This window comes from Chiloscyllium plagiosum, unplaced genomic scaffold (genome assembly GCF_037043375.1).
Source record: "Chiloscyllium plagiosum isolate Xiang-an unplaced genomic scaffold, Cpla_swu_hap1 HiC_scaffold_27, whole genome shotgun sequence".
In the NCBI taxonomy this organism is placed as follows: Eukaryota; Metazoa; Chordata; class Chondrichthyes; order Orectolobiformes; family Hemiscylliidae; genus Chiloscyllium; species Chiloscyllium plagiosum.
The window spans coordinates 34,246,755-34,260,446 of NW_028270165.1; the positions used below are offsets into that span (position 1 = coordinate 34,246,755).

At 47.0% G+C, this 13,692-nt stretch overlaps 1 protein-coding gene across 1 annotated transcript; it reads right to left on the bottom strand.

Moving 5' to 3' along the window:
* Window positions 1-7,264: 7,264 nt before the first annotated feature.
* On the bottom strand, window positions 7,265-8,242 carry LOC148143548 (uncharacterized). Its single transcript, XM_087975238.1, has one exon. The coding sequence runs from the start codon at window positions 8,240-8,242 to the stop codon at window positions 7,265-7,267; it is 978 nt and encodes a 325-aa protein (XP_087831364.1).
* Between the last annotated feature and the right edge of the window lie 5,450 nt (window positions 8,243-13,692).

Here is a 13,692-nt window from a genome sequence, read left to right on the forward strand (position 1 = left end):
GACAGGAACGGACAGACCAATACACACCAACACCCCAAGGGAACAAAGGGGGGTGCTAGCCCCTGCCCTCACAGAGAGAGACAAGCAGATAATACCTAGACCCGTTTTACATAAACCAATTAGCACCCTATTGTGTGTGCCCTGCAACTCTCCTGGGACGGCAGGAAACATTCTATTTGCACCTACTCCAGTGATGATGGGGAACTATCATCCCATTCATCCTCAAATTCCACACATCCTGACAAATAAAAGTATATAATATGTAGCAGCGTGCAGGAACAGGAGAGCGGCTGAGATTCGGACCTTGGTTGGTCTCTCCCGGCGTTACTGTAGCAATAAACGTTACCGATTGTTGAACCGCTCTGGGCTCGGACTGATATCATTTCATCCGTGCTAACAATAATATTGGAGAGATTATCTGGGAAAGGGAAGTTTAGGGTACTCGCCTGTATAGAACTCCAGGGGAAGTGTGGGAGAGAGAGAAGCCAAGCAGTCAGTCATTGGGAGATGGTGCCTGGGCTCCCATAGATATCCAGGATTGTTGACAGCATTTCAGTCAGCTGAGTGCATTTTTAATCATTATAAACAAAAGGCGCAATCAGTATTGAAACACTTCTTTGATGTAATGTTTCTATCGGGACCTTGAGATCTTCTTCGGATAATCCAATATTCGGATAATTGAGTTTCCTCTGTACTCTATCCAACTTCACAACACATCACTTCTGGAAGATGACATTTCAAATCTGCTATTAAATTAAGAAAGAGAGGGTTTAGGGTCCTTTCTCAAAATCTTTAGATGGGGCTGGGCATGGGTGTGGTCTGGTCCATAACAGCTGTCAGTAACTTGTTACCCACCAGCACTGCCATCAGCTTATAGTACCCAATAGCTGCCAATTATGGCCACATTGATGTGGTTTCTTGGCTCAAACACCACAGAGTAGGATATGGTCTGAATACTTCCCTGCAACACAGACCTTTATGGATCAGACAAGAACCCCTCAAAAAATGTGAAGAATGTAGGCCACACCCTAACTTGTTAATTTATTTTTTTAGGCAATTTCACAAAATTTATTTAGTGAAGTGGATATTCCAGGACTGATGGAGCTGGTCAAACCACTCAGTTTCAGACAAAACAATTTATTTACACACTACAGATGAAACAGAAACAAAAGAAAATAGAATTGAGAATAACTTATATGAAATCTCAACTGACTATTGCAACTTAACAAAGCTGTTCCAATTTCGCAACATCCTGTGAACACACCTCTTGGCAAAAGGTAAATTTGAACACAGGTTCTTACAGGCAGGAGAGATTTCAGAGAGTGGAGTCAGGCAAAATAATGTCTATTAAAGCAAGTTTCATTGTAGCTGCTTGTCTAGGTCCCCAGTAATTTTCTGACTCTGCTAAAACCAAACCAAACTGGGGAAAAAAAACTGAGCTGGGAGAACTGGCCACTCCCCTTTCATTGTGCAACTGTGTTTAAAAAAACTCTAAAGGCTTCCTCTGGTTGTTGATTCAGGCAGTGTCTGTTAGCCATTTCCACACCACTGCTTTTACAACCCTTCTTGAACAAAACCAAGGACAGTATAACCTTGTTTTAGGGGCAGAATCGACCCATCACCATGTAATATGGGTTCTTGTGGAGGCAGATGTCTTGACGTTTATTAAAAACACTCATTATTTGCACCATTACAAGATCTCAAGCTGAGACACAGACTGGGTTCTGGGCTCATTGATGCACCACATGACTAGAACACGACTTGTGGCTGACTGAGTGACCACATATTGCATTGTGACTACTGAGGTGAGGGAACAGACTTTGTTGTGGAATGCCACATTGTGAGGTGATCTAACTGCGTGTAATGTGCATGGTCTTTCTGCAATCCATGCAAAGCTACACGAGACGTCATCCTCTCATCTTCAAAAAGGAAGATGCCGGAACTTCAGTTTTAATCCTAGGTTCTAAAATGGCCACTGCAGACTGCAGGATATTTCTCTCGTCGTGGAAGCAGGGATAAAATATCCCCAGGACCTAATCAGGTGTACCCGAGAACTCTGTGGGAAGCTAAAGAAGTGATTGCTGGGTCTCTTGCTGTGATATTTGTATCATTGATAGTCACAGGTGAGGTGCTGGATATTGGAGGTTGGCAAACGTGGTGCCACTGTTTAGGAAGGGTGGCAAGGACAAGCCAGGGAGCCATAGACCAGTGAGCCTGACCTCGGTGGTGGGTAAGTTGTTGGAGGGAATCCTGAAGGACAGGATATATGTGTATTTGGAAAGATAAGGACTGATTAGGGATAGTCAACGTGGCTTTGTGCTTGGGAAATCATGTCTCACAAACTTGAGTTTTTTACAGAAGTAACAAAGGATTGATGAGGGCGGAGCGGTAGATGTGATCTATATGGACTTCAGTAAAGTGTTCGACAAGGTTCCCCATGGGAGACTGATTAGCAAGGTTAGGTCTCATGGAATACAGCGAGAACTAGCCATTTGGATACAGAACTGGCTCAAAGGTAGAAGACAGAGGGTGGTGGTGGAGGGTTGTTTTTCAGATTGGAGCCCTATGACCAGTGGAGTGCCACAAGGATTGGTGCTGGGTCCTCTACTTTTTGTCTTTTACATAAATGATTTGGATGTGAACATAAGAGGTACAGTTAGTAAGTTTGCAGATGACACCAAAATTGGAGGTGTAGTGGACAGCAAAGAGGGTTTGATTTTAGCAGAGTCAGAAAACTACTAGGGACCTAGACAATAGGATCTTGACTAGATGGGCCAATGGGCTGAGAAGTGGCAGATGGAGTTTAATTTAGATAAATGTGAGGTGCTGCATTTTGGGAAAGCAAATCTTAGCAGGACTTATACACTTAATGGTAAGGTCCTAGAGAGTGTTGCTGAACAAAGAAACCTTGGAGTGCAGGTTCATAGCTCCTCGAAAGTTGAGTCGCAGGTAGATAGGATAGTGAAAAAGGCGTTTGGTATGCTTTCCTTTATTGGTCAAAGTAGTGAGTACAGGAGTTGGGAGGTCATGTTGCGACTGTACAGGACATTCGTTAGACCACTGCTGGAATATTGCGTGCAATTCTGCTCTCTTTCCTATCGGAATGATGTTGTGAAACTTGAAAGGGTTGTGAAACTTGAAAGGGTTCAGAAAAGATTTAGGATTTGAGATATAGGGAGAGGCTGAACAGGCTGGGACTGTTTTCCCTGGAATGTTGGAGGCTGAGAGGTGACCTTATAGAGGTTTACAAAATTATGAGGGGCATGGTTAGGGTAAATAGGCAAAGTCTTTTCCCTGGGGTTGGGAGTCCAGAACTAGAGGGCATAGGTTTAGAGTGAGAGGAGAAAGATATAAAAGAGACCGAACGGGCAACATTTTCACACAGAGGGTGGTACGGGTATGGAATGAATTGCCAGAGGAAGTGGTGGAGGCTGGTACAATTGCAATATTTAAGAGGCATTTGGATGGGTATATGAATAGGTAGAGTTTGGAGGGATATGGGCCGGGTGTTGGCAGGTGGGACTAGATTGGGTTGGGATATCTGGTCGGCATGGACGGGTTGGACCGAAGGGTCTGTTTCCATGATGTACATCTCTGTGACTCTATGAATGTAGAGGCTGCTTGGTTTAACATTAGTTACATTAGCCGATTTAGGACTGAGTTGAGCAGCACTTTCTTCACACAGCGGTGGCTGTGAACTTGTGGAATTCCCTGTCCAGTGAAGTAGTTGAGGCTACTTCAGCAAATGTTTTTAAAGCTAAGATAAATAATGTTTTGAGCAGTGTAGGAATTAAGGGATACGGTGAGAGGGTGGGTACGTGGAGCTGAGGCCACGAAAAGATCAGCCATGATGTTATTGAATGTTGAAGTGGACTCGAAGGGCCAGTTGGCCGACTCCTGCTCCTAGTTCTTATGAAGTAGAGGAACCCATGGATGTACTGATATTCCAGAAGTCTTTTGGTATGGTGCCACATCGAAAGTCATTATTCAAAATAAGAGCTCATCTTGTCCAGGTCATTTAACAGCGTGGATAGAGCATTGGTGAGTGAACAGGCAACAGTCATCAAAATGTTTCGGGTTGTCAAGGGGTGATGAATGGAACACAGTGCAAGGGCTTCCATTTTTTTCACAATGTCTTTTCACAGCTTTGATGATGGAAGTATCTGCAAAGGTGTTCAGTTTGGTGATGGACCAAACCTAGGTAGCAAACTCATGTACAAACAGGGAATAAGACAACTGTAAAGTGTGGTTGACAGGTTGGGACCAGGCAAGATTGGAGTTTAATGCAGGAAAACCTGTCCAACTTAAATGAAATGTTCTCATTTCTGATAAGGGGGTAGAGTATAAAGTCAGGGTGTTTTGCTCCATTTGTCGGTGGGTATTGGGAAGACCACCATATTTGGTTTCTTTACTTAGTAAATACATTCAAAGCAGTTCATAACTGAATTTACTCAACTTATAATCAGAGTCAAGGGGTTGTCGGGTTGCGATGTTATCAGTTAGAGCTTATAAAAATCAGATGATCTGATGGAGATGTATAACATCCTGTGAGGACTTAACAATGTGAATGGATGAATGCCATTGTGCCAGAGACTAGAAATGAGTGGACCTAGTTAACAAATAGGTGGCCACTCATTTAAGAGAGGAGAGTTATGTTTTTCTCTGAAGGCTTCCTGAGTCTTTAAAATTCACTTCTTTAGAGAGCAGAATGAGATAGAACAGAGGTTAGCACCGCTACCTCACAGCATCAGGGACCTGAGTTTGATTCCACCCTTGGACGACTGTCTGGGCTGAGTTTGCACATTCTCCCCCGGTGTCTGTTTGGATCTCCTCTGGGTGCTTCAGCTTCCTTCTTCCAGGAGGGAGAACAGCATGGGATTACAATCGGAATAAAGCTTCCTCTACTCTTAAATTGAAAAAGTGAAGCTACCGCGACACTGTCCCAAACAAATACTGCCATGACAGGCACAGCATTGGCTTGGATACAGAGTAAAACTCCCTCTATGCTTTCCTATTTAAACACTCCCAGGACAATGACAGCAGAGGATTAAATAAACAGTAGAACTTCTTCCATTCTGACTGACACTGGTATGTTCTACACCAATCCTCACGGATAATTCAGAAGTGAGACTATTATCTGGCACTGAATTCACACTTCCTAATGGGAAATGACCAGGTCCAGAAAATCACCTAGTGAAACATAGATAAAGCACACACAATGCACAACAGAACCAGAATTTTATTGGGATCAAAGACTTTTAAATGAGGAGACACGGTCCTTGCAACAATCCAAATGTGAGCTGGACAATTTTCTCACTCTCATCAGTTTCTCTGGGGATGCAGTGTCCACCTCACTGCTGTCTGGTCAGTTCATCTGTTCTCATTCAGAGCGAGTTGTGGCTGACCACATGGTGGCCTGGGGTCAAGAGGTTAGAGGATAAAGGTCAACTTGGATAGAGGGGATCTTGTGTCATGCTAGTGAGGTCAGGTGTTGCTGATTTACTCAACTTATAATAATCAGGGACAAGGGAATGTCAGACTGGGCTTGTATCAGTTCAAGCTTAGAAGAACCAGATGATCTGATGGAAGTGTATGACATCTGAAGAGGACTTTACATTCACATTGTTATGTCCACTCATTTCTAGCCAGACACTAGCCTCTCATTTAAGATAAGAGAGTTTTGTTTTTCTCTCAAAGATTCCCGAATCTTTGAAATTCACTTTTTTAGGGAAACATGGAGTGGTGGTATAGTGGTTAGCACTGCTGCCTCACGGCATCAGTGACCCTAGTGTGGTTCTACCCTCGGACCAACTGTCTGCGTGGAGTTTGCACATTCTGCCCCTGTGTCTGCCTGGGTTTCCTCTGGTGCTCTGGCCTCCTCCCACAAGATGTGAAGGTAAGGGTGGATTGGCCATGGGAAATGCACAGTTCCGGGGATAGGATAGCAGAGTGGGTCTGGGTGGGATAGTCAGTGCTGATTCGATCGGATGAATGGCCTGCTTGCACACTAAGGATTCTAGAACCGCCTGGAGCCTGTAACTGACCAGATGACACGTGGACACTTTTCTTACACTGCTTTTATTCAAGCCTGCAGAGCCATTTCCACAAGATGGCAACAAACTCCCCAAATACTAAAATACATCCGTTTTATATACTGTTGTGTTATTTTAAGAGCAGTTTACATATACCAAATCAATAGTATACAGTTGTTTTATGGTTATCGTTATCCAGTTACAATTAGTGGTTCTGGTTATTTCATCTGCCTTACCTTATTGTATTCAACCAACTACAAAATCCAATGTTCGCACAGTATTTTTCTTTTTGTCGTGACCGTTACCTTGAATACTGACTTGTGACCTCCTTATTGCTCTCAAAGTTCCTCATTTGTCCATACATTGTCAAGGTTTTACTTTAGTCGAATGTGTTCCTGGCTTTTTGCAGTTAGCACCCGATCTTCTGCTCTGGTCAACGTTTTCCCTTTCCAGGTCTATACTGAGGATTTCATGAGAAACCTCAGAATGTGGTGAGACTGTGGAACTCACTACCATCGCAACAGGTTGGCGTGAAAAGCATTACAACCAAGGGTAAGCCAGCCAATAAAAATGAGTGTCACTGTCACCAGATTCACAACACAATGAAATTAAAACATGCAAAGTCCCTCAAAATTTCTCAACTGTTCCTAACCAGACTTGATGAACAGATCTTGCACACCAAAATTATAATTTAAACAAAAACCAACAATTATAAATACTGAAACTTTGCTAGGGCAAAGTTAAACACGATAATCTAATTAATAGCAATGATCATTTCCCCACCATCTCAGAAACAGAGACTGAAGAAAGAAAATTTTAAAATTACCAATTCAAAAATGGAGTGCCAAGCATTTGTGCAATCCTTAGACAATGGATTGTTCACTGGCACGTAACTGTAAATCTAAATTCAAAGTCACTGCTGAATACGAATGGACACCCCAAAGTATTTAGCTATTTATTGTAGACTCGTTCCCAGAAAGAGCCAACAAATCTTTATGTGGGCAGAAAAAACTAGAAAGAACACTCCTGGGCACAATGAGCAGCAATGCCCACTGGAAACAAAGTTGGGGATGGGGGTGGGGGGGGCACGCTGACTCTCCCACTGCACTCACTGTCAGAATGGGAAGGATTCAGTCCTGGGAGTGACCCACAGCAGTGTCACCGGCAAAATCAGATTGTTGAGAGCACTGGTGCTTCCGCAAGTTGCAGGATGATGAGAACCTCCGCCCACACTAGGGACAGGACAACGGCCTGTCCCCAGTGTGGATCCGCTGGTGCCTCAGCAGGTTGGAGGAATTGCTGAAGGCTTTCCCGCACTTGGGGCAGGGGAAGGGCCTCTCCCCCGTGTGGACCCGCTGATGGGCCAGTAGGTGGGATGTCTGGGTAAAGCCCTTCCCACACTCGGGGCAGGAAAATGCCCTCTCCCCGGTGTGGACCTGCTGGTGCCTCAGCCAGGCAGAGGTATCCTTGAAGGCCTTCCTGCACTTGGGGCAAGTGAAGGGCTTCTCCCCTGTGTGGACCCCCTGGTGCCTCTTCAGGTGGAAGGAACTGCTGAAAGTCTTCCCGCACTCTGGGCAGGCAAACGGCTTATCTCCAGTGTGGACTCGCTGGTGCCTCTGCAGGTGGGAGCTATTACTGAAGGCATTCCCGCACTCGGGGCAGCTGAAAGGCCTCTCCCCAGTGTGGATCCGCTGGTGCATCAGCCGGGCAGAGGAATTGCTGAAGCCCTTCCCGCACTCGGGGCAGCTGAAAGGCCTCTCCCCTGTGTGGACCCGGTGGTGCCTCAGCCGGGCGGAGGAATTGCTGAATGTCTTCCCGCATTCAGGGCAGCTGAAGGGTTTCTCCCCCGTGTGGACCCGGTGGTGGGTCAGGAAGGCAGAGGAATAGCTGAAGGCCTTCCTGCACTCAGGGCAAGTGAATGGCTTATCAGCTGTGTGGACCAGCTGGTGCCTTTGCAGGTGGGAGGAACTGCTAAAGGTCTTCCCACAGTCGGGGCAGCTGTAGGGTCTCTCCCCTGTGTGGACCTGCCGGTGCCTCAGCAGGTAGGAGGAATTGCTAAAGCCTTTTCCGCACTCATGACAGGAGAACGGCCTCTCCCCGGTGTGACTGCGCCGATGAGTGTCTAGGTCAGACGGGAAATGGAAGCCTTTCCCACAGTTGTCACACTTCCACGGTTTCTCCACAGGGCGGGATTCCTTGGGTTTCTCCATGACCGAAGCTTCATCCGCACACAAAAGCACGTACAGCTCTTCCTCAGCGTGAATTCCTCTTCCAAGGCCGTATAACTTTTTCAGGCTCCACACTCAGAGCGATGCAATAATAGGGTCTCTCATCTAGTCCCACTGATGCTGAAAACGTATTGAAACAGGAACGAAAAAGCTTGGTTCCTTCTCACAGAATCATAGTCGAAAATTGTTGCAGTCCTGATGAATTGAGTGACTGTCAGTCATTGACATGAAAGTGAGGACTGCAAATGCTGAAGAGTCAGAGTTGAAAAGTGCGATGCTGGAAAAAGCACAGCAGGTCAGGCAGCATCCGAGGAGCAGTAGAGTTGATGTTTTGGGCATAAGCCCTTGATCTGTTGATTTTGAAACTTCTGTCTTCAGATCTTCAAATACTCTTAAAAAAAATTACAAAAATCATCACTATCAGTCCAGGGTAGAAATTCAGAACAAGCAACTCTACTCTCTGCAGAACATTCTTTTCTTTTTCCACAAAATTGAAAGCACCATCTCTCTCTCTCTCTCTCTCTCTCTCTCTCTCTCTTTTTCTCGAGTTTTATCTTTCACGATGTTGGGATACTGCTGAGAGTGAGCAGGTCTGATTTGGGAAGCAAAAAAAGTGTCAATTCAGGATGAACCTACAGCTTCTGGAGAAATAACCAGACACAAAATGGTTAATGTCCGGGGAGGTGGTGAGGAAGAAATGAGACATCAAGGCATTGGCACCAACACCAGAGAAAAACTGAACATACAGACGTAGTAAATATTAGTGGCAAGCCAGAGTCATAGAGATATACAGCACAGAAACAGGTCCTTTGGTCCAACTCGTCCATGTTGACCAGATATCCTAAACTAATCTAGTCCCATTTGATAGCACTTGACTCATATCCCTCTAAACCCGTCCTATTCATATAACCATTCAGATGCCTTTTAAAATGTTGTAATCACACCAGCCTCCACCACTTCCTCTGGCAGCTCATTCCTTGCACGCACCACCTTCTGCATGAAAAAGTTGCACGATGGGTCCCCTTTAAATCTCCCCTATCCTCACTCTAACCCTATTATCCTCTAATTCTGGACTCCCCCAATTCCCTACCTTGTCATCTATCATACCCTATCTATGCCCCTCATGATTTTATAAATGTGTATAAGGTCACACCTCAGCCTCCCTTGGGTAAACCTTACCCTTGGGTAAACAACCCCAGCCTATTCAGCTCAAACCCTGGCAACATTCTTGTAAATATTTTCTGAACCCTTTCAGGTTTCACAACATCCTTCCGATAGGAGGGAGACCAGAATTGCACACAATATTCCAAAAGTGGCCTAACCAATGTCCTATACATCCACAACATAACTGCCCAACTCCTCTACTCAGAGGATTGGGAATATTTTCAAAATGCACAAAAACACGACCAGGAAAGAATGCAGGGACAAACTGAACTTTTGATGGTCAGCTTGGAAGCACCAATGCCTCAGGGCAAAGATCCTTTTGTTACACAATGATTGTTCAATTTTGTGACCAAAATAATTGGATTTGTAATTACTTATATCAGATATTGTCATCATCTCAGGCAAGAACACAACCAGTTTTTTTCAGACAGTACATTTACATGATTCGATACAATTCCCTATTCCTTACTTTACCAGAACATTATCAGGAATGGAGGGTTTGAATTATAAGGAGAGGCGAGATAGGCTAGAACGTTTTTCCGCTGGAGCCTAGAAAGTTGAGAGGTGACGTTGTAGAGGTTTAGAAAATCGTAAGAGTATAAATAAGGTGTCTTTTCCCTAGGGTTGGCAGAAAAGAAGCTCATAAAGTCAGTACCGTATGGAAACAGGCCCTTCAGCCCAACAAGTCCACACCGAGTCCGGAAGAGTAACCCACCTAGACATATTACCCAACATTTACCCCCTGACCAATGCACCTGACCTGCACATACACCCTCACCCCCCACGTTGTATTCCATACCAGGCGCCACCTCCATGTTGCCTCCTCCTCCAGGCCCCGTCCCCACGCTGTATTCCATACCAGGTGCCGTCGCCACCTCCTCCAGGCCCCGCCCCCACGCTGTATTCCATACCAGGTGCCACCTCCATGTCTTCTTCAAAGACCACCAGGGATATATTTCCCTCCCCTCCCCTATCAGCATTCCGAAAAGACCACTCCCTCCGTGACTCACTCGTCAGGTCCACACCCCCCACCAACCCAACCTCCACTCCCGACACCTTCCCCTGCAACCGCAAGAAATGCAAAACTTGCGCCCACATCTCCCCCATTACTTATTGACAGTGAGGAAGGATGTGGCAGGTTACAGCAGGATATAGAGAAGCTGCAGAGCTGGGCAGAAAGGTGGCAAATGGAATTCAATGTAGCTAAATGTGAGGTGATTCACTTTGGGAAGAATAACAAAAAGATGGGGTACTGGGCTAATGGTCGGATACTTGGTAGTGTGGATGAGCAGAGGGATCTTGGTGTCCATGTACACAGATCTCTGAAAGTTGCCACCCAGGTAAATAGTGCGGTGAGGAAGGCATATGGTGTACTGGCTTTTATTGGTAGAGGAATTGAGTTCCGGAGTCCTGAGGTCATGATGCAGTTGTATAAAACTCTGGTGCGGCCGCATCTGGAATATTGTGTGCAGTTTTGGTCGCCATACTATAGGAAGGATGTGGAGGCACTGGAACGGGTGCAGAGGAGGTTTACCAGGATGTTGCCTGGTATGGAAGGAAGATCGTATGAGGATAGACTGAGACACTTGGGGCTGTTTTCATTAGAGAAAAGAAGGTTTAGGGGTGACTTGATTGAGGTGTACAAGATGATTAGGGGGTTAGATAGGGTTGACAGTGTGAACCTTTTCCCGCGTATGGAGTCGGGTATTACAAGGGGGCATAGCTTTAAATTAAGGGGGGGTAGATATAGGACTGAATTTAGGGGTAGGTTCTTCACTCAGCGAGTCGTAAGTTCATGGAATGCCCTGCCAGCAGCAGTGGTGGACTCTCCCTCTTTATGGGCATTTAAGCGGGCATTGGATAGGTATATGGAGGATAGTGGGTTAGTATAGGTTAGGTGGGCTTGGATCGGCGCAACATCGAGGGCCAAAGGGCCTGTACTGCGCTGTATTCTTCTATGTTCTATGTTCTATGTTCCCTCCAAGGCCCCAAGGTATCCTTCCATATCCGCCACAAATTCACCTGCACTTCCACACACATCATTTATTGCATACGCTGCACCCAATTGGGGAGACAGGCCATCTACTTGCGGAACGTTTCAGAGAACACCTCTGGGACACCCGGACCAACCAACCCAACCACCCCGTGGCTCAACACTTCAACTCCCCCTCCCACTCCACCAAGGACATGCAGATCCTTGGACTCCTCCATCGCCAGACCATAGCAACATGACGGTTAGAGGAAGAGCGCCTCATCTTCTGCCAAGGAACCCTCCAACCACAAGGGATGAACTCAGATTTCTCCAGTTTCCTCATTTCCCTTCCACCCACCTTGTCTCAGTCAAATCCCCCGAACTCAGCACCGCCTTCCTAACCTGCAATCTTCTTCCGGACCTCTCCGCCCCCACCCCCATTCCAGCCTATCACCCTCACCCTGACCTCCTTCCACCTATCGCATTTTCAACGCCCCTCCCCCAAGTCACTCCTCCCTGCCTTTTATCTTAGCCTGCTGGACACACTTTCCTCATTCCTGAAAAAGGGCTCATGCCCGAAAGGTTGGTTGTCCTGCTCCTTGGATGCTGCCTGACCTGCTGCGCTTTTCCAGCAACACATTTTCAGCCACCTTCATGTTGCCGCCTCCTCCTCCAGGCCCCGCCCCCACGCTGCCACCGTCTCCCAGGCCCCGCCCCCACGCTGCGTTCTTCCCCAGGCCCCGCCCACACTGCCGTGTCGCCCACGTGGTGACTCGAGCTGAAAATGTGGCTTCTTCAGGGCTCATCCCCGAAACGTCGATTCTCCTGTTCCTTGGATGCTGCCTGACCTGCTGCTCCTTTCCAGCATCACATTTTCAGCTCTGATCTCCAGCATCTGCAGCCCTCACTTTCTCCACGTGGAGACTCTATCCAGCACCGGGCCTCTCCAGTCCAATGTGAGTTCCGGGTCGGTACCCAGGCCATCGCGACTGCCCCAGTACTCACCCGCAACCTCGGTCTCCGGCAACGCTGCCCCGGAATCTGCCGATAACAAAACTCGGACCGACCTCGACTTCATTCCAGCTTCTGACTGACAGGCAGGAGGCTGAAAGAACACAGCGAGCCAGGCAGCAGCAGGAGGGGAAGAAGTCGACGTTTCTGGTGTAACTCTTCCTCAGGTTTAGGGGTGGGTGTCGGGGGAGCTGCAGATAAAGGGGGTCGTGGGGGCAGGGTGGCGGAGTGGGGATTGGTGTAGACAGGTGAGGGTTTGACGTGGTTGGCCAATTGGAGAGACGAATCCGGTTGGTGGTCGGCAGGGGGGTTGGAGGGAGGAGAGGAGAGGGACGGTATTTGAAATTGGAGAACTCAATGGTGAGTCCTCCAGGCTGAAGGCTGCCCAAGCGGAAGTTGAGGTGTGGTTTGTCATGGCAATAGAGGAGGCCGAGGATGGTCATGTTGTAAAGGGAATTAAAATTGGCGGATCTGGGAGGTCCTGTCGGACCGACTGAGATGGTTGGTGAACTTTCCCTCAGTTTATGTTTTGTCTCCCCGATGTAAAAAAGACCACATCAGGCGCATCTGATATTGTAAACTAGGTTGGAAGAGGTGCAGGTTAACCTCTGTCTCAGCTGGAAGGACTAGTTGGGGCTCTGGATTGAGGTGAGGGGGTGGTACCTGCTTGGAGCATTTCTACCTACACACTGTATCACCTTTCATAGAACAAACAATCCTAAGGAGCACCATAAAACATAAGATCACTATCTTGGTCATAGAATCATACAGCATGGAAACAGACCCTTCGGTCCAACTAGTCCATGCTGACCCTGTTCCCAAACTAAACTAGTCCCCCTGCCTGTGTTTGGCTCATATCCCTTCAAACCTTTCCTATTCACGTACCTATCCAAATGGAGATTTGGCCGAGCAGGGGAGTGTAGCTACATCATATACCCTAGACCGGCGGAGCAATTCTCTTCTAGGGGGTCATCCTCCGGGACCGAGCGTTGAGCTTCAGGAGGGATGCACATGGAACTGTGAGGGAAGGGGGAAAACCACCTACCCAGCCAGATCAGCCAAATCAACCCTGAAAATCAATGGGGCGACAGATGTCGCACCCAGATCGCACCATGGGTTGGGGGAGTCCAGAACTATAGGGCATATGTTTAGGGTTAAGGGGGGGTGGTGGGGGTTGAGATTTAGAGACCGAAGGGGCAACCTTTTCACACAGAGGGTGGTACGTGTTGAGTTGCCAGAGGGAGTGGTGGAGGATAGTACAATTGCAGCCATTAAAAGCCATCTG

Excerpts from the sequence above, each read along its gene's own strand:
- LOC148143548 (XM_087975238.1), bottom strand. The coding sequence starts at position 8,242 with ATGGAGAAACCCAAGGAATCCCGCCCTGTGGAGAAACCGTGGAAGTGT.